Genomic DNA, 26,850 nt, shown 5'->3' on the forward strand with positions numbered 1-26,850 from the left:
GCTGCTCTGAAGAAGGAATCCTTAATTTCTTGATTGGCTTTGCTCTAATATTTCTGCCATAGCATTTGTATACAGTTCACTGCAGTGTGATATTCCCAAGTAAAAAAGAACCCTCTTTAGAAAGAGAAATGAGATTGACCTTAAAGTCTCGTGTCGTTCAGTGCACCCTCTGTGTGTCACCTACAGCACAATTTCAGTTCTGTCTGTGTCCTTGTGCTCAGACCTGTGATCCCTTTGGCTTCAGCTGCAGCTGGGAATGTTTAGCACACGTGCAAATCAGAAGCCAACATCTTAGCTGCACACAGAAAATGAGGGAAGTGAAAATGGGATTTGGAGACATTTCAACTGAGTCATGTAGGAGCCATGTGGTAGAAACACATATAAAATCCAGTTAACTCAGGAAATAATTGGGTCTCTCTCGCCTTGTTCACCACTTCTGATTTCTTGGAGCAGAGGATCTGAGGAATACATAGACAATATTCTTCTCTATTCCTCAACTCAGATTTATCTCCAGAGGTGGCCACCTTGGGCAGGTTAATGAGAAAGGAATAGCATCTTGTGTAGCTGAATTCTTTGTCATAGTGCATCTGGAGAAGTAACTTGAATGCTGGTGTTTCCAAAGTTTCTCACTCATCACATGGTAACCTTAAGAATATCCCTTTGTTTGCCTCTGGTTATGTTTATAGTTTCTCAGATTTCTGAAAAAAAAAAGCAAACCCCAAATAACTCCACCTTCCCAAATTTTACTTTACAATGTTACTGGAACACCCACGTGGTCCCCTTTCTCTCAGAGTCTGTCATCTCAGAGACTGGAGCTGTCAATGGACTGATCCTCTTTTAGGCTGGCATGGGGACAGGTGGCAATGTCCCTGTGTTTCAACAATGTTTGCAGAAAAAATGCTAGGACTTGTGACTCCTGGATTTCATTCCAGTCTCTAGACAAGTGTCTTTGTAGTGGCACAGACTCTTCTGCCCATTTTTAGTCAGAGTGCTTATGATTTGTTCATATTTGGCTGGATTTTCATGGCAACATCTCTCACAAAAAAAGCGCCACTCCTATTCCAAAGTTCAAGTCCTTACTTCAAAGCATGGAACTGGTACAATTTTTCAAAGGAAGGCTCCTCGGAGTTTAAGATTGGTAAAACAATGTATTTTTCCCAGCAGAAGAGTTTCAGCTGAAATTTTAAAAACAAATAAATGCATAAATCAAAATTTAGCCCGAGACAGACGCCCAGCATGGACAATTTCAGCCAGAACATTTAAAGTTTGGCAAAGCTGTAAGAGACTGAAATCGTCTCATCATGTGAAGTGTGTGGCATGTTTCATCCAAGGCGATATTATCAGCTGTAAGTAATCCAGGCTGCACTTATAATTCAGAGATGTAGATGTTGGGGAAGGAAAAAACCTATTTTAATAGGTCAATTAGTACAATGTCCCAGCCTGAATTGAACTGTTGAACAAAACCCCACAAAACCTAGTTTTGACTTCATTCAGCAAATGTCTTAACGCTGAAGTTCCCTGAAGCACAAGGGAATCATTTAGCTACTGGTAAATAAATTTAACTATATGTTGCTGCATTTTCTTGAGACAGACTGTTCTGTGAATACGGTGAATTACTCTGGTTTCATGCATCAAAAGATTCTGCATTGACTTGATGAGCTAGAAATTCCCTGTGAAACATATGCAATAAGCCAAGGAGGCTTTTTTTCGTTAGTGACCTTATAGCATTAAATAACAAAACAAATTGTAATATTTTTAAGTTATAAAAATCTCCTGTAACTCTTTAAAGTAGATGTCAGCTGGCTGTACCTACAAGGAGTTAATCTGTCCACAGTACATTATGATCTTTAATAATTGGGAACGATCGGCCAAAGTTCTGTAAACCTGACAGAAATTTGTTGCCTGATTTTCTGCAAACCACAAGTGCAGTTTATTAATTGAGGCCTGAGCATTAATTGGTACTAGCTGGCATTTGTAAACTGCAAAAGAGAAATTACCTTTGCAAACATGCAGCTGTGAATGGTGGAGCTGCAAAGCTGCAACAGGTAAAATTGGGTTTTAGGCGCGAATGCAAAACAATTTGAGCTGGCTGCTGGCAAATGCCCAGGTCTAGGGTTTTTAATGAGGCTTCTGCATCAAAATAAGTGAAACCACATGGAATTTTAATTGTTCTTATTCTAAATATGAAACACACTGGAGCAGTATTCTTGAACCTGGGATGTTAGCATATATATTGGCATATTAACATGACCACTTTTCTGTTCTAAACATTTAGCTCTCAGAAAACTAGGATGCCAGGCTATGTTAGGAAGGAATCAGCCTAGAAAATTAAAACTAGTCTAACCTGGTCTCATTCAGATGTAAAATGCTTTGTTTTTTTCCAAAAATACACCTTTTTAAATTTTTTTTTGTTTTTTGTTTTTTTTTTTTGTTTGTTTTTTTGTTTTTTTTTTTGTTAAGCCCAGTAAGCTGATGAGACTGTACAGGAGAAGATCACTTGCTGTCTCTTTGACATGTGCCTCTTTCTGGTGGCACAAGATAAAGTCTCTTGTCTTTATACAAGTGTTGTTTTGCAGTATGGCCACGATGTAGGGTGGAGGGTCTATGCTTCACCCATTTAGTGCAAGTTATCACAAGAGTGGGAATTCACAGATGCAAATGGTTTTCTTGCTCTGACGAAGGAAAAATTAGCATGAAACTTTAATCCTCCTGAGGAGAGGAATAAATAAATTATTATAATATTATAGTTATTATATTATGAATTATATACTTGCACTGTCATGTTTACTATATTGCTGATCCCCATCACTGTTTGTGCACAGCTAGATATACAAAGATGGGTGCCATACCCAGTAGAACTATTTCTCTTCCCAGACCAGCAAAGAGCTTAACATGTATAAATGAATCAGCATCTGGGGTTTCCAAGTTAGAACCAAAACCAACCTTAACATAAGGAGGTAGCACAGAGAAAGGAGGAGGAGGAGGAGAGTGAAAATACATCAGCAAGATTGAACAGCAGTGAGGGTGGCAAGAAGCTGAGGTTTAGAGCTGACTTTTCAGTAAGTTTCCCTTAGAAATGAAACTTTAGAATGAAGAGCTTTTTCCAATCTTTAAAAATGTCTTTACACAATAGAGAAGCAATAAAGCTGGGAACAAATCACAGCCCTTTGCAGGGAGTTATGGAGACAGCAAGGGCATTTGGGCAAAAGGGGAGTTGGAGAAGTGAGTGGGCAGGAGCTGTGCAGACACAGCCATGAGGGAGATAAGACAGGGTTATGGGTGTTTGGCCTTTGGGTAAATATGATTGTGCTTTACAAGCAACAGTAAAAACAAACAAGTGTGGATTTACTAGGGCACATAAGGAGGTCTGCAGCCTCACATTTGAAATGCCTACGTGTGGTGTGCACATTCCCAGTCATTCCACACAGACATGACCTCTTGGCAGCACCCATGCAGATAATATTTGGATCTAGCTCTGAAAGGGAGATTGCCTTTTAATGTGTAAAACTGTGTGAAGACCTTTGTATTAAAAAAAAAAAAAAACAACCAAAAACAAAAGTATTGGTTGCAAAGAAACCAAAAAAATACCAGTGTTCTTCTACACCCTTAGACTCACACCAATTCCACCTTTGATTGTAGAAGTCTTGTTTAGCTTCTAACAGGGTAAACTAAGAGCAACTCTGTTCATGCTGGGAGAGTCGCAATAACAATAAATTAAAAAAAAAAAAAAAAAAAAAAGGGAATGAGCAGTAGCAGATTGAAATTCAGTATTTTGAGCAGCTGGGGAAATTATGTTCTAACCTTATATTTCCAGATACGTATCAGACCTGTTCACAATATAAAGGATAGTGTTCCAAAATTACAGCTTTGAATCTGGGTGGTATTGCCTCTGGCTATTGTTTGCAGTTGGGAACGAAAGAAGTTGCATAAAGCAGCAGAGTGTTTGCTGTAAAGGTACAAGTTATATTACATTCCAGGGCACTGTGGTTGGAGGGGTTGATGATGGAGACAGACCCATTCACCCATAGGTCACTGATTCAGTCCCAGATAAAGATAATAGTAATCACATTGTCATCAGAGTTTAGAATGAGCTTTTACTGCCCGCTTAAAGCTCTGTGCTCAATATTGTTAGAGATGGGGGATTATAATCCCCAGGTTTCAGGCTGATTTGGAGGCTTGGCTGGCTGTGGGCCAGGTCCTCCAGCCTGTCCCCAAACTGTGCATGAGCTTTGCCCCACTGCTGCTTTTAGATATCATTGTAGGCACGAGTTCTCTGAGCTGGGAGAACAAGCAAGAATAGTGATCTAAATCCCAAAATGTGCCACACAAGATGGCAGAAGCTGTTGAGTCTGTTGCTTACAGCGAGTGGACCAGGAACAGAAGGGCTAGAGAGACCTTTATTTTACACAGCAATGTCAGCAGGGCAAATCTGAAGCCTGTCTGCAAGGAAAATCATTCCTTCATCTTAAACTGAGGATATACAGAACATTTCAGTGTTTAGCACTGTTTGGCATCTAGAAGATGCCATATTTTCCTTTTAGTTAGGTTCAGCAGACTGACAAAGAGGTGAGTGAACCCTTGGATCTGGAGCGCAGTAAAGCTGTAGGAGAGTTGGCTGCAAAGTGCAGGGAAGGTCCATTTGATTTCATAATTTCCCCCCTTTATTTATACCCTGCTCTTTTCAGCTCTCTGTAAACATATGTGTCTGCTGCATACTGGCCATAGCATTTGCTTCCTCCTGCTCTGTACTTCTTCTTTAGGCTTTCCCTCTTTCCCCCTGTCCTTTTCCCACACCCTCTTTGTTTTCCACTCTTCTGGCTCTCAGTACGAGCTTTCACCATCTTTGTCTTCTGCTCCTGTCCATCCCACAATCTCCTAAGCACATCACCAAGCTAACGTTTGCTTTCCAGTTCTGCTCCAAAGCTTTGGGTGTTTGATGTGGGATTAGAAATTAGGCAAAATGAGTTTACCCATCCCTGTTTTGCGTTAGACTCCAATTCACAGCGTTACCATCCAGACGTTCACAGTAGTCATAAACTGTGTGGTCTTTTTTTTTTTTTTTCAACCAGACTGCAGAGACTACATGAGAAAACAATTTTTTTTTTAATGGCAAAAAAGAGTGTTGGGCTTGTAATTTTCCATCAACTCCTCTGAAGAGTAAAATCTGCATCTTTGCTATCAGCTCAATGGGCTTGTCCATCCTTCAGATGCAGCAAACTGTTTTTTAGCCAAAGGAAGCAGCTGAGTGGATTCTCACTTAAATAAATCAATTTAAGGCAAGAAGTGGGTCTTAGTCACCCCCAGTGTAACTCCCCTGGTGTCAGTGGTGCAGTTAACTTGATGTTGCCAGCTCTTGTAGCTTTACTACAAGTTGCACAGTGATTTCTGCTTTTCTGGAAATTCCAGCTCCTGACAGCCTGTGCTGAGGTGGGAATCTCAGCTTTCGTGTGCAACCAGACCTGAGTTTCTCAAGAGGCTCGAGCAAAAAAGAGAGACACGTAACCCTCAAAACTCTGAAACCAGAAGGCAAATCAACTCCAAGACCACGTTTAATTTTTTGGCTCTTTTTAAATCTCTTGATTTTTAGCAATATTTTTTCCCCTTTCTTTTTTTTTTTGGCTCTTTTTCAATCTCTTGATTTTTGAGAATTTTTTTCTCCCCCAACCTGACTCATGACCTTTGAACACTTCAGGTTGGCAATACTGCTCCCTCCATTGGCATCAGTGGAGTTAGACCAGGGATGAGTTTGGCCCAGCGCTTCTAGAAGACAGATGTGTGACTCTGTTCCTTGCAATGTGTTGCTTGATATGATCTGCTGTTCTCTTGGGGGCCAAAAGAAGTGGGTTATATTAGAAAAATAAAATTCTATCATCACGTGATACAAAAAAATGGTATTTACAGAATTGTTTTCCCCCGTCTTTTGTTATAATTTTTAGGTGCTTCAGAGCTGGGCCCATTTTCAGATCCCAGGCAGTTCACAAGCATTTCATCCCTCACTGAGAGCCGCTTCTCCAACCCACGAATGCACTATCCAGCCACCTTTACCTATACACCGCCAGTCACCTCAGGCATGTCACTGGGTATGTCCGCAACCACTCACTACCACACCTACCTACCACCACCCTACCCCGGCTCTTCCCAAAACCAAAGTGGACCTTTCCAGACCAGCAGCACTCCATATCTCTACTATGGCACTTCGTCAGGATCATACCAGTTCCCCATGGTGCCGGGAGGGGACCGCTCCCCTTCCAGGATGCTCCCGCCGTGCACCACCACGTCCAACGGCAGCACACTGCTAAACCCTAACTTGCCCACCCAGAGTGACGGGGTGGAGGCGGATGGCAGCCACAGCAGCTCCCCAACCGTCTTGAATTCTAGTGGCAGGATGGATGAGTCCGTTTGGAGGCCGTACTGAGATTTCTTCCGTAGCCGGCCCGACCTCCGCAAGCCAAAAAAAAAAAAAAAAAAAAAACCAACCAAAAAAAACCCACCAAACCACCAAACGGTCGACTAACTACGAAGTGCCTGGTTTTTGTTTTATTTTTTTTTTTAAAAACAGATTTTACCAGTATGTGCAACTGTGTAGATGGGATGATAATGGCCATAAATAATACAAGAGTTACCGACACACCACAACCCATGTTTCAGATTATGTGAATCAAAGCACATATTTGCTTTTTTTTTTTTTTTCCCTTGGAACAATTTTACCTTATTTTGTATTTAAAATGTACTTTCTACACACACACACAAAAAGAAATTCATCCCCTCCTTTTTTTTTTTTTTTTTTTGTTTTCTTTTTCTTTTTGGGAATTTTTTTCCTTCTTTTTTTTTCCCCCTAGAGTTTTGTAATAACTAGTGAGTACTTTTGCCAACAAGGAGAGAACGGACTCCCTGGCTATCAGGAGAAACATGGTGATGCAAGGCAAAGGCTGCATTCCCTTTTATTTTAATAAAAAACCAAAACTAACCATGAACTCCAGATACAGTTGCAATCATACAACGTATGGGACCCTCTCCACACCTGTAGTGCAATTCACCTGGTTTGTATTGGTGCACATAAAAAGCAAAGAGCAAGTTGCTTCCATTTTGCTATGGCCCATTCAGACGAAAACAGCTGTCCCAAAAAACTCTGTCCGAGCCTTGCTGGGAATAACGGTTGGAATTTCTCTGTGTTCATTGCTTTTTTGGTTTGTTTTTGGGTACTTAAAGAGAATGAGTTTTCAAGTTAGGTGAGCCAACCCCGGGTTTCCTTTTTGCTTTTGTATCCGTTCGTTTTGCCTTCGATTAGCCAAAAACCAAATATAACAACCAAAACCTTGAAAAGCAAAAAAACAAAATGTTATTACTTATGCAAAATATGAGAATGGCAATATATATTACTAGAGCCAAAATGGTATACATAGTATTTGTGTTCGGCTATGTTCTTTTTTATTTTTTTTAAATTATAAATGTATAAAATTTGAGGTTGTTTGCTAACATGAATCATCATTTAATTTTAAAAGAATATTTATAATTATTTAATGACATTTGGACCCTTTAAACGTTTCTTAATGTAATGATATATTGACTTCGGTCTCTAAAAGTGTTTTTTGTTGGTTTTTTTTTTATTATTACATTTCTGCAATAGTGTAAACCTCAGACCTTTACCCAACTCTGAAAAGCAGTTCCAGTGTGAACCGGTTTACAATGTGACTTAAAAACAGCAAACCCAACCTAAATGCATCCACATCAAATGATTTTGGATGTAGGATCTTTTTTTATATAACTTATGAAGGAAATATTGTGTTTAAAATATTTTTATTAGCTGTCTGGTTGCCTTCAACACAGTCTTGCCTTTTAATCAGTAGTTGTGGAGACACTGGAAAAATGGTAGGAAGGATGAAATATTTTCCACCCTTCCCCTAATTTCTTCTTCTCCAATGATTTTTTTCTCAGAACTTCAAAATTTGAAAAGATTCATATTTAAAATGGTCTATTTTGACAGCATAATTTAGATTTTGACAGGGTTTTTTTTTTTTTTTTCCCCAAAGAAAAATCAAAACCATTTCAAAGCCCATATTTTGCAAATGATGAATTGTTAAATATCTCAGAAATGGGATTAAGGGAGAAAATGGTGAAACATTTTCCCCTCCCCTTGCAATTTCAGCCCACTCAGTGGAATTAAAAGGTTCCAAACTTGAGACAGAAACTGCCTGGTAGCGAGTTAGCCCTGTTAGCATTAAATGCGGGAGCCGTGCGGGTGCTGTGGTGCCTCTGAAGCTGATGTGGCTGTTGCCATGTTAGAGGGATGAGCACAAGGGCAGCAATACTCACCTCTGCCCACATAGAAGACATAAACTCACCTCCAAAGCCACCCCAGGGCTCCCAGGGGGGGTGTGAGCAGAGCAGGTTGCACCCAAACCCCAACCTGTCCATGGCCAACCTTCCCCACAGAGAGGCCCCAGTTTTGGCCAGCCCAGGGCTACCATGGCAAGCAGGGAGGTGACATGGCATTGGCTGGACGTGGTGGGAGTTGAGCCACCCTCCCCACGCTCTCCCCAGGCAGGTGTTAAGCCTGGCTTAGTGGGATGTTCAGCACGTGCCAGTTGGCTTGGCCAAAGCTCCCTCCCTCAGTCACCGTTGCCCGCAGCCTCCTCCAAGCTGCTCCTTGGGTGATCTTTGGCTACCTCCAAAGTGTGGCAGTAAACCAATGCTGGGCACAGCCCCACAGAGCCAGACACCACCCTCACTGCTCGTTAGCAGCGAAGCTGTTAAACGAGCTGCCATTAGCATGGTACGTCCCTCCAATCTGCGTGATGACGTGCTCTTAAAAATAATAAATTAATAAAGTCTTTGCCTTCTAAAGGTTGTATACCAAGTATGCTTAAAGTATAAGTAAGACACTTTGTTTTTCTTCTAATACTTAGTTTTCCTTCAAAGATGGAAGCTGTAATTGATTCTATTTATTGTTGGTTTGTGGTAGCTTGAAGCATACCACTGTCCATTTATTTGTAACTGTAAAGTAACGTTTGTTAGTCTCAGCAGCACTTAAAAAACCAGTGTCTGGTTACACATTTCAGTTTTGTGTTTTGTTTAGTAAGCAAGAGAAAAAGAGATGTACTGCCAGTGCAAGCTGTTTCCTATTTAATAAAAGGTACTATATTTGTACATTATTTGTTATTGCTGAGAAGGGCTTTTTAAGGTTTACTGTATGCATATTAAGTAATTTTTAGGGTGCTTTTGTGTTGAAATGTTGTTAAGAGTGGCTGCAGGCAGCAACCCAGATTTTCTTTTTTTTTTTTTTCCTTAAGACTTTGTTGTAAAATTCAAGCACTTGGTTTTTGTTTCTGGATAAATCCAGCACAGACCAGCCTTTTGTTTTGCCCAACACCGACAGGACTCTGTTTGTGTCCCCGCGGTTTTTCAACTGGACCTTTAGGGACAAACGTTGAAAACGTTTTCTCCGCCCAGCCGAGGTGCACGTGCTTGATCCAGTCAATCTGTGCCCTCGTCTGACCTGGCTCTGCCTGCTTGAGATAGGAAGGAAAGGATTTTCTAAGTGCCTGTGGACAGAGGAGCGCCAGCCCTTTGACTTTCAGTAGATCCCCATGCTCCTGAACCCTTCTGGTGCCTTTGGAAAATCTGTCCTGGTACATCAGGCTGGTCATGGAGGGAGTCGTACAGGCTGAGGCAGAGATGCTCATCAGAGCTTTCAGAAAATGCTTTCAAATTCACTTGGAAATGCTCTTGAATCAGATTTACAGACCCAACCGGTGCTATGTAGTGAATCATATCAACTTATCTGAGCTTTTGTGAGGTGCTTGGCATCACGGAACAGAGTTTTCTCTAAGGTACGACAGCCCTTCCCTTCGGGCAGTGGCAATCTTTGGCACTGGTCACAGATTTAAAGAAAAGAAATTGCCTTTTTTATACCTTCCAGATCTCTTATCCTACCAAAGACTTATTCCAGCACAACAGGCACAATGTCCCTTTTGCCAAAAGGAGGATTAAATCCTCCTCTCTCTCCTTCTAAGGGTAACCAGATCGGGTGCAGTGGGTCGGGACAGAAGAGTAAAGCAAATTATTTATCCGACAGCATCATTCACCTGGCATTTATTGTTTCCTTTAAAAGCCCAGCTGCTGTGTCTTTCTTAGCATTGAACCTTTGTCGCCAGCAGTCCCCTGAGCAAAGATTTACCAGTTTCCACAGGTACCATCTGGAGTGGGGAGAATTTTGCACTTTCACCCTGAGCAAAGCAAGGCTCAGCCCCGTGCTGGGCTGCAGCAGCAGCAAGCCATGAGCAAAAGCAATAATTAAACCTGGATCAGCCATGAGCTCAAAGAAGCCCCATTCGATGCCCCTCCCCCTCCCCCCCGAATTTCTTGTTGTTTTGAAATAGAATGCATTTCAGTTTAACATTTTCTGAAAACTTTTTTTAGATGTTTGTTTACTTCCATGTTTACAGATAACTCTTTGCTTTTTTTTAATGCAGTACCTTTAAGTATATCAGCCAAAACCATACTTTTACAGTAACTTTAGGTAATATGAGTGACATTCCAATTTTTTTTGTTGTTAAATATGCTTTACCAATCTTGAATTTCCGCTGGAACAAAATATTTGTAGCATTTTGTGTAAATACAAGCTTTAATTTTTTATTTTTTCAAATGCTGTCACCCAAGATTTGCTTTTCATGCACATATTGTACAAACACACTCTGCTTTATGCCACAGACAATGATTGTGGATCAGTTTACTTCAACTTCAAAGGGACTATTTGTATTGTATGTTGCAACTGTAAATTGAATTGTTTGGCATTTTCTCATGATTGTAATATTAATTTGAAGTTTTAATTTCATTTTCAATAAAATGGCTTCTTTTTTTTTTTTTTTTTTTTGTTAATGTTCTAAGCTCCTTTTTCTTCCTTGTCTCTTCTTGGCACCAGGCAGGGTAAAGCAAGCACATGGCAGGACATGGGACCAGGCCATCTGTGGCTGACCCATGGATTTCTGCAGCACTTGAGTTTTCAACTAAATATAAAAAGCAAGTTTCCAGGCCCTTGGGTGGTGAAAGACACCTTCTAAACTTGATCTCGTGTCACTTCTTTCCCTGAGACTGCAAATTATTGAAAGTTGTGTTTCTTAGAGGAGTGCAAACTGCTCTTGTTCATCTTGCTAGGTTATTAACTCTGGAACCAACCAACTGGCATTAGCCAGAACATTCTCAGGGAAAACTGGGATAGATTTCCAAACTGGGAGGGAGGGATTTGGATTTGTGATGCTTTTCCATGATGGGGGTTGAGCTATCCCCATCTCTTCCTGGTCAGACCTGAGGAATGCAGTCACAGATAATCTTGTGATTTGCATGACCTGAGGCAAGAATAGTTTTCAAGCAGCAAAAGATGTATGGATTGGGAGGGGACTGAATGAGGAGACTGTTTTTCCTCCAGCTTAGTGTCAGGTGTAGGAGGAGATGCAGCTATTGAAGGTGAGGTTAAGTTCACCCAAGGCTGTCTGCAGGAGAACAGGACAGGAGTTGTGTGCAAGCTTGTGTCTGGTCTCATAGTAAGTTATATTTTTTTAGATATTTCATGAGTCTGGGAAAGAGACATAGTAGCACAGAGAAATGTGAGGTTCTGATAATTTAAACAAACTTTTTACTCTGAAGTTTAAATGTCACTGCTACTGATTTTGGGAGCTCTTGTTGGCTTTACCAAGGACCTACACATTTCTTGTGTGGCAGTTAAAGCTTAAGGGCTCTTGCATTCCAACTCTTTATCCGAGTCCTGATTGTAGGGAAGCTTGATCCAAGAGTAAGGAACCAAGCAAACCAACCAGTATTCCGTGGTGTAGTTACTATAGAAATTGTTTTTTGGAGGACTCATGCTACGACCATTAGTGCTAAGACTTTCTGCTGCCCTCTGGCACACAGATTAACCCATCTCAGCTACTCACTGCCCAGAGGGACCCTCATTATAGTCTTGCTTTCATGGTCACTTAATTCAGATTCTCATCAATGGAAATAAACATTTTTTTCTCCATTTTGTATGGTGAAGTGCTGGAACAGGTGCCGTGTGAGATTGTGGCGCTTCTGTTCCTTCTGTTCCTGGAGGACTCAACTGGTAAAACATGGAGCAACCTGGTCTGACCTCCAAGCTGAGGCTGCTTGAGCAGGAGGGTGATCTGGAGACCTCCCACGATCATTTCCAAATTATCCCATGGGCCTGTGAGGCAGGCTGGGAGCTGCCTGCTGCAGGTTGTTGTCTGAGATAAAAACTGCTTGTGTGACTATATGGAGAACACATATTGAGCTAAATGAAATCTGAATAAAGAGGTTGGACAAGATTAAACTCATACGTAGGCAGGTGACTGAGGAGTTACAGTGATCTCTCTTTTCATAGAATCATAGACTGGTTTGGGTCAAAAGAGACCTTAAAGATCAGTTTGTGTTGGCCTCTGCTCATTTCTCTGGGATATCTACAGCAGGAATGGTCAGCACAAGGCTGATAGAGCCAAACCATCCCTCTGATCCAGTACAGTAGTTCCCACTGAACTTCATGCTGGGGATGTTGGTTTTGATTTTTTTAATTGTTTACCCTGCAGCTTAAGAAGGCAACTCTTTTACCTTAGCAAAGAAATCAATCACTCAGAAGGCAAGTTAGCACCACTGGTGAACCTGGAGGACAGCCTTGTACAGAGACATGAGGATTGGTGGGGACAAATAAGACTCAAACTACTTTAGGAGACAAGAGTTGGGGATGTTTCCTGCAAGAGTGGTGACTGTTGTCTTCCCCATCTTTTGGTGCCAATAAATAGCATCTTGAGTTTGGATTGTGAGGGTTGAACATCAACTCTGAATCACTGGAGTCTGGCCTTGCTGGTCCCACACAATCCTACACTGCCTCTCCCTGCTGGTCTCGGTTTTAACTTTTTAATTTCCGGTGGCTGTGAGCAACACTGGAAGGGCTTAGAGCAGCCACAGGCCTAAATTAGCCTTTTTTGTGCCTAAAACAAGCTCTTTGGGAGAGGTGGGTGTGAGAAGAAGCAGGGTCTGACTTTATGGTTCAGCACCAAACCCTGTTCTGACACCAAATAAAACATTCATCAAGCTGTTTATTGGGGGAAAGAAGGAAATAACCTCAGTTATATATCCAAGGATTGACATGAACTGCCTAGTTACCTTCTGCATCATCAGGAGGAAATATATTGATATTTTGGGGTGAAATACCTCCCCTGGGTAACCTCTCACAGATGACCAGTGTTCTGCAGCATGTGGGGGGCCACAACAGAACATGTTTTGGGTAGGGGTGCAGTGAGGGTGTCCAGCACAGACATTCACCACTTGGATGAATGCTTGCAGAGTACAACCCAAGAGCATTATTCACTAGAAATATTTGTTGGATGGGTTAAAAATTATAAAAAATCTGTTAGAAATGCATAAGCCTTGGACAGGTGATGGGGAGAACTGTGACATAAAATACTGGGAGCAGGTTGAACATTTCTATTCAACATCTTAAAGAAAACTCTAAGCACAAGCTTAAAGCAAAAAATTAAATATTTAACTTGGGCCTTTGGTGATTATCTTTTCTCTTTAGATCTACTGGTACAATGTCAGTCTGGGATGTGTGGAGATGTTCCCATGAGGACTATTTGTTATACTTGTATAACTTTGGAGGGGGGAATCTCAGCATTTACCCCTCTGGGAATGGGAAACTGTTGGTGCCAGTAACTGATAAAACCATGAGATAGAAAGAGAGCAAAGCCCAAACTTCCAAAAGCTTTTGGTGATCTGATGCCGTGCAAACAAATAACTTGGGATGTACAACATAATTTAAAATTGAAGTTCTCAGGCCTGCCCTGCTACTCCTCTGTGCATTTATTGCATATGTTACTTAGTGTAGATGAAACTTGCATTGCAAGTGTTGACTGTGTTACCTAAATAACAAACAGGATTGAATTTCCTTACTCCAGTTGTGTGAGAGTCTAAAAAAAAATTCTTATATTTGTAAGAAGTTCTAAATATGAGACAAATTAGTTTTACTTCTGTAGCTGAGAAATTTCAGCATCATCTGTGATTCTCCAGACAGCTTGGGACTCTTCTTTGAATACCTCAGCTTCCCTAAATATAGATCAGGGATTTTGTTATTTCCCTACTGTGTCAGGGTGTCTTCTGGGCTCTGTGTTTACAAAGACATTTGAACTTTGGTTGTTACTGTTGTTGTTGTTTAGCTTTTTTTACTACAAATCCTGTGCTTGGTCTCACACCATTGGATAGTGTCCTTTGAAGCAGCACAGTTCTAAACCACATGTTTAGAAAAAAATGACCCAGTTTCCCGACTGCTGATCTGGTCAAATAACAATGTGGAGCTAAGGCCAAGTTGTGCTGCCTCAACAGATTGAGTCAGGATTTGTGGTGGGGCAGGAAGCAAAGCAGAGATCTCTGCAGCCCTTGGCCGCTCCCTCCCAGCAGCTCGCTCGGGATGAGCAGCTGGATCTTGTGGGATGTCCCAACACTCAGAGAAAAGCAAACAGCCCATGTTAAAGTTGATACACCGCAGCAACTTGCCAGTGATTAATGTTTGCCACGAGGCTGAATTCAGATGGTGATTACGCCAGGAGAGATCAGCTGGAGTCTCTCTATTAATATCCCGCGGTTTTGGACGCGGCGTTTTCCTGCCCGTAAGTGTGGGTGTAATCAATGAAGGGTCACTGAAGTGCTGGTTGAGGGAAGTGAAGGAGTCTCCGTTGGTCTCCTGGCTCAAGGGAGGCTCGATGCAGGACCACAGCCACCACATCCTCTCAGCAGGGCTGTGCCCAGCAAGTTTTGGTGTCTTCTAAGCATGGAGATGAAACCAGGGTTTCAGAGGAGCATTCTGTCCCCAAGCTTCTCCTGATGTCCACCTCCAACCTTCTAAAGTGCAGTTGGTGACTTTTTCTGCAGCATCTGCATTAGGGTTTGATTTGTCCCTGCCTCTGACTGTGGGCACACAAGGTGCAATAAGGGTTTAAAACCTTGTTGTATATCTCTAGGGCTCCAGTGACCTCTCCTTTCCCCCTCAGCTGTACTCACAGAATCACAGGATGGTTTGAGTTGGAAGAGACCTTCTTGTTCCACAGCAAAGAATCTGTTCCTAATATCTCATCTAACCCGGCCTCCTGGCAGTGGGAAGCCACTTGCCCATGTCCTGTCATTCCATGCCCTTGTCCAAAGTCCCTGTCCATCTCTCTTGGAGCCCCCTTAGGTACTGGAAGGTGATTATTCCTCTAACCTGTGACTTTAGGGCACTATTAAATATAAAATAAAAGCCTAAACACTAAGGCAGCTCCTCAACCTCCCCCCCCCCAGCTTATTTACTTTTTGATTTCCAAAGAAGTCCTTGGTTGCTGAAAATGATGCTGCTACATCCAAACACTCTGAGACAGCTTCTTCCAGTAAAACACAATTTTCATCCCTGCTCCAGGATGTATAAGGCTGAGGAAATAGGAAGGACAGGCTGCAGCAGAAGGGATAAAAAACCCAGATAATCCAGACAGATCTCAGGAAACCTGGATGCCAAGGATTTTTGTCTGTTTATTATCAGTAGTGGTGTTCTCCTAAAAGTGCAGGATGCTCTCATCTTTTAATAATAGCCGGGACAGATGATAAAGTCTCTTCTGCAAATACTATAAAAGTGAGGAAAACAGCTGATTTCTGTTAAGATAAACACACCAGGAGAATAAGCCAAAAAAAAAGTATGAGAAATCTCCGGAGGTCTGTCTTAGCAATGCCACTTGGCAGCTGAATCTTAAAGTCAGGACTGAAAATCCAGCCTGTGCTTCTGTCCCTACACTAACCAGTCTCTGTGTGTGGAGAAGGAATTCCTGCACTGTCTGGGGATTTGGAACAGTGCTGGCAGGGATCTCACCCTCTGTTTTACAGAGCTGCAAAATTCACATATTTTGGGGAGCTGTAGAAAATACTAATTCAACAAGGAATTTGCTTGACTTGCTCCTTGCCATAGAAAATGGTTCCATGCTGAGTAGGGGCCAATGGTTTAAAATGGCATTTTTGTTCCATCTTTTTTTGTGCTTTCCCCTCTCTCCTGTTTTTGTTCTCAGTTTTTTTTTTTATTTGCCTGGAAGACATTAATTCAAGGTACTAGATAAAGACAGGACTGGGGTTTCATAAGGCATTGTATTGAGCATTAGGAAGATGCCTGTGCCTCTCTTCACACCACTGCCCCTTCAATCCTCTTTTCCTTATTTTCAGCACAGGAACTGTTTTTCCTTCTGGGCAGGGATCTTTGAAATCATAATAAAATCACTCATGTTTGTGACGTGCTTATAGGTACTGGATAGAAAGTGTTAGAGAAAAGTAGAGTACATGGTGACATGATATTTTTATTTCTGCAATGGGGCAATGCCCAAGAAAATGTATTAACTGTGTATCACAGCCACATATTTTTCTCAAATGCTGAGTGGCAGTTCTCACAAACAGTTCCTAGAAACCAGAAAAAAACCTATTGTGAAATGATGGGAAGAACTCATTCAGTGTTTAGGATTGCTGCCTAATGACTGCAGATAAAATTGTTTATGAAGAACTTGTGCAACTCCTTTCCTTGCCAATGAGGGTAGGTTTGGTACGTGCTGTTTCAAGCCTCCCTGTCTCTGCCTGACCAAAAGGATCCCCCAATTGTTATTTTCATAAGTTTACAACTAGGAACTTATTTTGATTGTTCCATTTTACAGGGCACAGGGACTTTTTTATTTTCTGTGCACTGCTTTTGTTTATAAAGGATATTTTTCTGGGGATAGTCACATCAAGATTGGCATTTTATTATGGGCATCTTCCCTGGAACAGATGCATGAGCTTCTCCATGCCAGAAAATACCAACATTTAGTGTTCTGATGTTCTGCAGCATTATCTGATTATTGTGGATTTACAGAGCCAGGTGTGTGTGGCACAGAGGGACAGATCTAGCACCACCCTGTGTTGGCAGCACCTGTAGTGAAGGATGGAAAGGGGATCCTCCACTCATGGCTGAGGGCATGTTCTGCTGAGAGACACCTGCCTGTATGAGGTCTCACCATCTGTAGAAAATTTAAAATAAAAATAAAATTAAAAAAGAGAGATAATTTAGGTCACCTGCAGTGTGACAACCAAGAGACATGCAAACACAAACCACTGGTGTTTGAACTGACCATGGTGTGCAGGAGGTGGCATCTCCCCAGGGCTGCTCAGCTGGGATCATTAGGGACTTGGGTCTGTTCCTTGCTGTGGGGCTGAAGGGTGAGTGAGGATGGACAAATGAATGCACACCATCAACAGAAGTCAGATCAAATCACCATGCTCAGATCCTGGCTTTGCACTGGAAGTGGTAGAGCTCTGAAACCTCCCCCTCTTCCAGCTCCCCAAATAGGTATTGAACGTGTAGGATCAGTGTGCAGATCTTTCATTTGGCTCTGTCAAAAAGCAGAGCTAAAACTGGAACCAGTTTTCTCTTTGAGTAAGTGTAGATTTGCTGAAGTCACTGCCAGATTGATTGTCACTATTGGCCCTTTGTCATTTCAGTTACTGCCCTGTTAAAGCATAAACCCAAAGGAGCTGGAAGAAGGGATCCATCCCTTCCCTAGGGAAGGGATAACTGGCCTCATCACTGGTACATGCAGGACTTCTCCCATCCCACTCTGTCCTTTCAGCCCCACAATGGGATTGTGGACCAAAATCAGGGAAAATTGCAGCAGCCTGGCTGGTGCCCCTTGGTCCTGGAGAGACATGAAAAGGTGCACCCAACAGAGACAAGGATAGCACTCAATTTGCAAGGGTTTGGTGCTAAAGATGAGAATGACCACAGACCTCAGACCTTGCAAATGAAGTGTCAAAGTCATTTCTCCAGTGCTTCAACAACAACTGCAAATAAGAAAACAAACCTCAGAGACGGAAGACGTGAAGTTCAGAAACACGTCCACACCCATGTGCAATGTGAGAAAAGGGGCAACCAAAAATTGCAGCTGTGTCCCAGAATGAGAAGGAGTTAATTTCTGAGAATGGTTTCTTAAACTCACTCTCTTCTCAAGGGTCCAGAACAGATGGGCACTTAATAAAATTTATGTAATGCTTTAGATTGGCACTGGTAAAAGTATGGGATATGAAAGTGAATATGAGTATGATTTTTCCTCTGTATTTGCCACCTTGTTGAGTCAATATTATTCAATGGGAAATAGTATTGGAAAAGGGTAAAAGTATGTATGGAACAAGGGAGTTGATCTTGCTATGAATCCTGCAGTATCTTTTTTTAGTTGCCTTTTCATGGCTTAAAATGGAGTAACTGTTTTTCTTCCAAGGGTTTTTGGCTGCTTTACAGTTGTTGTTAAGAAATCAGTATTTCTCCGTAAAATATGTATTCATTTGTTAATATTTGTGATGAGGAAAATTTCAAAGAATTGAAAGGCTGTGATGCCATTTTCCCAGAAAAGTCCAGTACCTTGTCAGTAAACACATTTCTCTTTAGCAGGTCAATACCAATCCAAATTAAAAGGAAAAGGAGGGTTGCAGCTTGAAACTTTCCTGCTACAGCTGCTGTAGTTGTGCACTCTACTTTGCCCTCTTTGGGTTCATAGTAAAGGTTTAAAAAACATTATTAATGAAGGAATTACTTGCTTCAGTTAATAAATGGTAGAATTTAATCCACTAAAGCCATCTGCATGTTTCAGGCAAAGGTAGCAGTGGAAAGCAGAGCCTTGAATACCATGGCTTGTGACTTCTCATCTGCTCAGAGCTCCCAGTGAGCTAAAGTCTAGGGACAAGGCTAAGTCATTCCTAAAGCAAGAACTTAATGCCTAAATTGTCATCAAAAGGCTTCACAGACTGTACAAGAAGTGTAACACAGACTGTTAATTCAGAACCTGAAGCTGGATGTCAGAAGGGATATCCCTCACCATGCAGATAACCAAGAGAAAACAGTTTGGTCAAAGATGTTCTCATAGGTGATCTCCTTAAGTCAGGAGCTGAGATTTAAAGATTAGGGCAAATCGTTTATTGAGGGTTTTGCTGGGTTTTGTTGTTGGTGGTGGTTTGTTTTGTTTTTGTTTTTTTGTTTTTCTGATATATGTATTTATGCAGTATTGTTGTATTACATGATATTCAAATATTTAAAAGGGAAACATAAGAAAGTTCCAGCTTCCTTGCTGGGAGAAGCACTCTAAAATGCTCCTTTTGGCTTTGGGGATCTTTGCCTTCTGTGCATGTGGATCAGCCCTTGCACCTGGGTGTTTGTGGAGCTGTGCATGTGAGCCTTGGTCCTCCCAAGGAAAACAGAAGATGAGAGAATGCCAGTAAAAAGGTGGGGGTTGCCTCTGGTTTGGCATGGGAAAACCCATTCTCTGTGCTGAAAGGATTTCTGTTTCTTAGGAAAACCAAGAATTTGGCTTCTGGATTTGAAGGTCATCTGGATAAGTAGAGGTGGTGATGAGAATTGTTTATTTTTTTATCCTTTGTTACTCAGTGAGCTGCTCCTGTGTGCAGAGCCACAGCTAGACCATACTCCCTGGCCCCAAAATTGTGTGGGTGATTGGACTGAAGGCTTTTATATAGTTCTGAAGACTTCAGAAGATGGGGAAAGACTTCTCCTTTCGTCAGTTCTTTGGTCATTCAAACTGTAACAGATTCCACTGCCCTTCTGTAACTCCAGTACTGGTGCTAGAGATCAATCCACTGGATATAAGTGAGACAAAACAGTATCTTTCCTAGACCATCCAACACAGTTGGGAAAAAAATTGACAATTTCTTGGCTAAGTAGTTCTTAAAACTATAAATAAATATTTTTTTAAAAAAGAAAACATGGTAAAACTTGGAAAAATTGCTCTAAGTTTCCTGTAATCTTATAAATTATCTGAGACAGTAAAGCAGAGAGGGACCCTGCAGTAGGGGAGATGAGGGAAAAGATTAAATGCCATAAAAACAGTATTTCCATTGTATCCATAATTATTACTATCTAGTACAGTTAATATTTTCAGTTCTCAAATTCACCTTGCATCAGTCTGCTTACAAAGAGATAACTGGTGCCTTGATCATTATTGACAAGTGGTTGGTTTTTATTTATTATTTTTCCTGGAGTGAATGAAATGGTGCATGGGCTGTTGCTCAAGGCAGAAAAGCATCCAGGGAAATGAGATGTCCCAGGCTTTGAAACATATGAAAGTGTGTGATGTGTTGTACAGATGGTGTGCAGTCAACACCTCTCAGGTGCACCTGAATAAAGTTTAGCCACTCTCTGGGCTGGGTTTAGCCATGAGAAAGCTGGGAGATATTGCTTTTCATATTTAATGTGAAGGAAACAACCCCTGTTTTCTTGACAATTTGAGACCTTGTTATCTTATCAGCCATCACCATGGTGTTGCAAATATACTGAACAGTGAAGAGGAAAAGAGCTGAACCACATGAATCTAGTTTCATTATTTGCATTTAACTTTTTCTGACTTTGTCTGGGTTGTCACATCCTGATTGCAGTATGCCCAGGTGGCCAAGAAGGCCAATGGCCCCTGGCTTGTACCAGCAATAGTGTGGCAGCAGGACCAGGGCAGGGATTGTCCTTCTGCCTCATCAGGACACCGGCGAGGCCACACCTCGAATCCTGGGAACAGTTTTGTACCCCTCATGTGAGAAAGGCATTGAAGGGCTGGACTGTGTCCAGAGAAGGGTAATGGAGGTGGGGAAGGGTCTGCAGCACAAGTCCAGGAACTTGGGGGTGTTTAGCCTAGAGAAAAGGAGCTTCAGCATGGACCTTTTTGCTCTTTGTATGTCCCTGAAAGGAAATTGTAGCCAGGTGGGGCTTGGTCTTTTCTCCTGAATTACAAGGGTCAGGATCAGAGGAACTGGCCTCAAAATGTGCTGGGGGAAGTTTAGATTAGATATTGGGAAAAATTTATTCACTGAAAACATAATCAAACATTGCAACATGCTAGTCCTGGAAGTGGTAGCATCACCATCCCTGGAGACATTTGGAAGATGTGGTGCTGAAGGACATGGTTTAGTGATGAGTTCACAGAACTGAGTTAATGATTGCACTCAATGATCTTGGAGACCTCTTCTAACATTAGTGCTTCTATGGTTCTATCATCCTGTCTCTGCTTTGATTAACTCATGCAGGAGCAACTCCTACGAGCAGCCACTGCTGCTTGGAACTGTTCCATGGATAAGGTGGTTCTGAACATGAACCCCAGGTAGACAAAGTGAGTGATATTGCAAGTGTGTTTCTTTCAGTTTAAGGATTTTCCTAGGCTTTTGGGGGCATTTAACTTTAACTTTCAGCCTCCTTTTGAATGAGACAGAGCTGCTGGGATTCTGCTGTGTGGACACAAGGGGAACGTTTGTCTGTAACTTTACAGTGGTCAGTCAGTGAAGTTCAGTAATTTCAGAAATCCCAAATGACTGAATATATTTCAAGATGACGTCTCTGTGGATAGCAGAGATGTTTCTGTCCAAACATTGGTTCAGATGGCACCTGTATTGTGTAGTCCCTTCTTAATACTTCTAGAAATGTTCTTGTGTAGAAAACTAAGAGTTTGTAAAGAGGCTTTGGTCTCACAAACACTGAAATATTGCAACTCAAACAGTGACTGTTGGCAAATGTGACATAAAATGCATTTGCTGAAAACCCAATGAAAGAGATTTCAAGCTGAAGTCTTTGGCCTCACCTTTGGAGCTTGGCTTTCATGTCCTGTTGATGATGTGGTGTCAGTCATTGACCTGCAGTGACACAATCAAGTGCCTGAGCCCTCTGAGTCTGCAGAGCAAAGGATGAAATGTTTATCAGATTTGACCTAGATTTGGCCCTGATTTTTAAAGGCAGGCTTGTTGCTCTATGAATAAACTCAGGATGTTGAACATAAACATGCAAAAAATAGGAGGATGAGTCTTCTCACTCAAGCTCTAGAAACCAGAAAAGGAGAAAATTGAGATTTTAAAAGAAAAGTCTCAGCAGTGTGGGAAGCAAGATAGGAAGATGCTCCATTTAAAACAATTTGGGTTCCCACTTTCCATATCCTTAGGAATGTGATATTCCTGGACCAGCAATAGCCATGTTGTGCATCCCTGCCCACCCCACCCTACTCCTGGAGTTATGTCTCAGATCTTCTGCAGGCCAGAGCAAAAACTGGAATCATACATGAGCCTGCAGCCTTGGTAAGAGGCAGCCACTGTAGAAATCGGAGAGTTCGGCCTCTTCCAGGAACCCTGAGAGGGGGGTGTTTTCAGAGAAAAGGTCGAGTTCTCTTTTTCCATCCACGAAAAACAACTGACAGCAACGTATGCTTGGCTATTTTCTGAAGGGTTTTGCTGTAGCCCGGACTTCTAGATAGGCAAATGTAGAGTGAGAGCTTATCTCTCCTCCTGGCTCTGTTACTTGTTTGCAGATGGCTTTTTCCTTGTCAGGATTCTCTGTCTGGGTGTTTGTGCACTTTGGGCTTTTTTTGGCCTGTCCTTTGCACTTTTGACATCCACCTGGACTCCCACCCTGGTGCACTGACCTCCTAAATCAGAGCTCATTTTCCTTAGCAAAGCTGAGCTTCTTCAGATTTTCCCCTTCCAGCTGAGAAAATGGGAGCATTCACACCTGATTCTGGGTGGCAGAAAGGAGAGTGAGAGTTATGAAGCCTGGAAGAAAATAAAGAGGAAAGAGAGCAGATGTACCAAGAGTGATGTGCCCTTGGAAAGAGGCAGGAGTGCATTTTCATCTTGGTTTTACCGAGTGTGAATCTTTCCAGGATCTGCCTAATTAATGCTTCCACATATCAGCCATCCCACCCAAAGCCCAGCCCAAGGTGGGCATCAGCTCTTTGGGAGGAGCAGCTGCAAGTAGAACAGTGCAAATGGAGCCCAAAGAAGCAGGAAAGGGGTTATCTCACCTACACCAGATTTCCACATCTGGGATAGTAACCCTATGTCTGCTCCCTTTAGGATCCATAGAGGAAAAATAGTGCTTTGATCTGTACCAGTTGAGCTGCCCACTTTAGGATGAGATACCCTAAAAATAGATTTCTCCTTCCTGCCTGCAAAGGAAGCTCAGAAGCATCTGCCCTTGGATCTGGATCATGAAGAGGTGCAAAAATCTGTGTCTTTGGAGCCAGTTTGCCAGCAGATTTCATGTGCCTCATGACTGGAACATAGTTCTGGGTGTGGAAGTCTGAATTTTTCTGTTCTTTAAATTGATGGCTGTGCACAAAATTAGTGAGAGCACTATATTTTTTGAACAAAAAATTAGATTTTTGCAAAAAATTTTCAACTCCATGCACTGGCACGGAAGCTAATCTCACTATTAATAGTGAAAGACTTTGAATTGGTCTCAGTGACTGGCAGAAGGGAGCAACAACTGAGAGCAACAACTCTGAGCACATTAGCTGCTGGGCTTTGAGTTGGGTTTTCTAGTTTTGTTCTTAATGGCAAACAGAAAAAAGCTCCAAAATTTAAAGGAGAAAGAATGAGAAGGCCATTTTATCCCTGTTTGGGATGGGTGGTAGTCTTGTTTCTCTGATACATAAATTGGATGCAAATTCACTAACATCACTGCACACATGGTGACTGAGCTGAGGAGACAATCCTACCTTGAAAAAGCTTCAAGGCTCCTTCAGGCAAGGAGCCGAGGACTTGGATACTTTCCCAAAATGTAGCTAAACATTTTGCCTTTACAAAAAAAAAAAAAAAAAAAAAAAAAAAAATTTGGAAATCACGCAACAAGCTTTTCTGAAGAGGTGTCTGGACCTTCCTGCTTTCATGGGGCTAAAATTACTCCAGGATTTTAACTCTCACTCATGTTGGTGGAATTGGAGGGCATCCAATGGCAGGTGGCAGCAGGGTATGAACTGAGACAAAAAAACCCTGAGGATGAGTCTTCTGCATTTCAGCCACAACATCCCCAGAGTGAGGGAACCTAAAAAATAACCAGAAAAAGATTGAAGTGCTGGCAGCAGCAACAGCCCCAGCTGGGGTACATCCACCCAAGGGCTCTGGCCAAGCTGCATGTTTCCATCAGCACTGGGAGGAAGGGCATCCACCAGCTGTGCAAAGAGCCCCACTGGGCCTGGGTAATGACTACATGGAGGCACTGCTGGCCCAGCTGTGTGGTGTAGTAGCCCCTGGTTGCCAAGCAGGTGTCTGTATGGGCTGGCTGTGTCACACACCCAGGTCCCCACCACCCAGGGCAGTGTATGTGCCTTCCAGGAAAAGCTTTTCCCCCATTTGAGCTCAGAAATGAGGTGCTGGAAGGAATAACTCTCTGATTTGGGGAACCAGTGAACCCTCACAGCTGACCTTGCATTTTCTCCAACCCCCAAATGCTGCAAACACTGATTCCCACAGTCTCCAGCAAAAATTGTCTTATTTTACTTGCAGATTTTTTGTTTGTTTGTTTATTGGAGTTTTTTGGTAGCATTGTCCTGATTTCTCCCTGGGCTCAGAACCCAGTAGTGGGTATGTAGGCTCTGTCTTTACTTTCCCATTTCCTCTCCCACTGCACAGCAAGTATTTGCTCCCTCTGGGGAAGCAGGTTTCTCCCTGAGGAGCAGGTTGCTCCAACCTCCTGTCTGACAGGTGCAGGGTTTTCACCAGGCATCCCTTTGAAAATAAAACATCAAAGTGACCCATACAGAGTCTGGATCACAGAAATCAGGTGGCAGGTCAGAAAATGGCACACTCAAGGTGTCCATGGTAGGATTGACCACTGTGGTTGCATGAAGCAAACCATGCCTGGGTCCTGAAGCCACTTGGCTTTTTTTTTTTCATTAGCTACACAAGTCTAAGTATCCTGAGCCCCTAAAAGGTAAGAGTCACATCCAAAATGCCTGTTCAGAGTGTTCTTGGCTTTGCTAACACATGATCTGTGCCTGAAATTGGCTTGAGAGAGTGCTACTTGACTGTGCCCATACTAAAAATTTTGCAGCATGGATATGTTCTTATGCCCATTCCTGCATGCCAGGACTGTTTAATTTACTATATATAGTCATAGCATATGTGTACTGGAACATATTCTCTCTCCAGCCTGGTTCAGGGTAGAGGTTTCATGTAGCATACACTATAAAAAGTTTCTTTTTTGGATTTTCGTCTTTACATGAAAGTGCATTACAACATTTGCCATCAATAAAACACAATTCCTTCCATGTGAAAAGCATTACAGCCTCAGTATGGTTATTGAGTGATGATACCTGGATGATGGAAATACAAGAACAGGAAAGTGTACATAGAGAAACTTCAGAAATGATGCCAAGGTTTTTTTAAAAGAATAATGTCTGATAGCAATGCAGATGAATTTGGAGAATTTAGTTCATTTGTACCAAAAAAAAAAAAAAAAAAAAGAAAAAAAAAAAAAGAAAAAGTGAAACAGGCTGAGCTGACAGAGAAATAAAAGCAAGGAAGGGAGAAGCTTCACAAAAGAGTAACTGATGAGGTTGGCCAGGCTGGGAAGACACTTGTGAAGAGCAGATTGTTTTCCTCTTGTTCTGTGGTTCAGTCTTGGGCCAAGCCAATCCTGCCCAGTCATCAGGATTCTCAGGAGCTACCTCTCCTCTCAGCCTGTTGCTCATGCCCAGTACCTCATCCAGTGCTAGGAAATCAGGGACTGAAGGTACCATTATTATTATTGTTGACTTACAATCCTAGAGAAAGACCCTCAAGGTCAGGCTTGAGATCACTGGGGACCCAAAGTGGGACATTGGCCTCTCTTCTACAGTTTACACCTGAACTGACCAGCTAACTCCAAACTTTCTGAAACAGAGGGAAAATGACTTTGTAAAGAGCCTTGAATAAACCCTTCTTTTGAAAATGTGCTGAGCCAGGATCCTTCTACTGGCTCTAAAATCAGAGTTTATGAAAATGTTCCCATTAGCACCAAAATAAATGCTAGCTGTGTTTTGATTTTAGCAGAAGCTCAAGAAAGAAAACCCAAAAAAGCATGCTAATTAACTTGTTAACTGAAGCCATTAAATACACATCTCCAAATCTTCCTGAAAGCAGCACAAATCCCCAGCCCTGGATTCCCAAGATGCAAGGCCAGTCACTCGCCTTTGGAATGCGTAAACATTTAGTGGAAGAAATTGCGACTTCAGAGAAAGTCCAAACAGAGCAGCCTGTTTGTTTGTGTGGCTGCTTTCTCACAGGAGGACAACTGGGAAGCATGGAAAGGCTGGAGTGTCCACCATGGGTCGTGCCTGTGATGCAAAAGAACAAAGACTTTCCTATTTATAGCAGAGCGACCGAAAGCAAAAGCGCTTGAGTGGCGAAAAGGCACAGGCTGCCATTGTCAGGGCTCCTGGAGAGAACACAAGCCATGGCTTATCAAAGAGCAGGGAGAAAAAAGGATTTTGCTGGGTGGAAAATAAGTTATGATTTTCCATTGAGCCCACCATCCCACACTGTAATTTTTTTCTGGATTGGTCACACTTCATCAGGGCAGTGATTACAGAGAGTGGGGAGATAGGAGGAGAAACACGTGTCTATGTGTGTGTGGAGGAAGTGCTCAGCAAAACCCACGCTCTTATTATTTCCATTTAGCAGGAAATGCCAATACTACATGTCAGAGTCAAACTTTAGAATGACATCACCAAAAGGCTAGAGTTTGATTTAAGGAATAAGATAAGCTCTGCTGTTTATGCTAACAGCTACTTCTAATGTTGCAGGGGGGATGCTTTGTGGTTGTTGTTTTTTTTTTAAATGAAATTATAATAAATAAATAGGCTATTTAATCTACTTACACCAAGTCTTATTTGACATCTTGCCACAGTATCAAATGACTTCATCTCTCTGTTGTGTTATATTTACAACATTAGGCATTAGGAAATCAGTTACCCAAATACATTATTGAGAAAAGAGCAGATGTAGTATGACATAAAATTCTTCTATTTTGCC

The 26,850-nt window shown here is 42.0% G+C and overlaps 1 protein-coding gene across 3 annotated transcripts in view; it reads left to right on the forward strand.

Moving 5' to 3' along the window:
* The window catches only part of RUNX2 (RUNX family transcription factor 2), a 214,806-nt gene that overhangs the window by 141,023 nt on the left and 46,933 nt on the right, over positions 1–26,850 (forward strand). Inside the window, exon 8 of one of the 3 annotated variants that reach the window (XM_079298414.1) lies at positions 5,937–10,872. The exons of the other annotated variants lie outside the window; for them this stretch is intronic. Within the exon in view, the coding sequence (XP_079154540.1) occupies positions 5,937–6,415 (479 nt within the window). The 3' untranslated portion in view covers positions 6,416–10,872. Of the gene's footprint in view, positions 1–5,936; positions 10,873–26,850 lie in introns of those variants that run through there. 3 annotated transcript variants of the gene reach the window in all.

This window comes from Erithacus rubecula (genome assembly GCF_903797595.1).
Source record: "Erithacus rubecula genome assembly, chromosome: 2".
In the NCBI taxonomy this organism is placed as follows: domain Eukaryota; kingdom Metazoa; phylum Chordata; class Aves; order Passeriformes; family Muscicapidae; genus Erithacus; species Erithacus rubecula.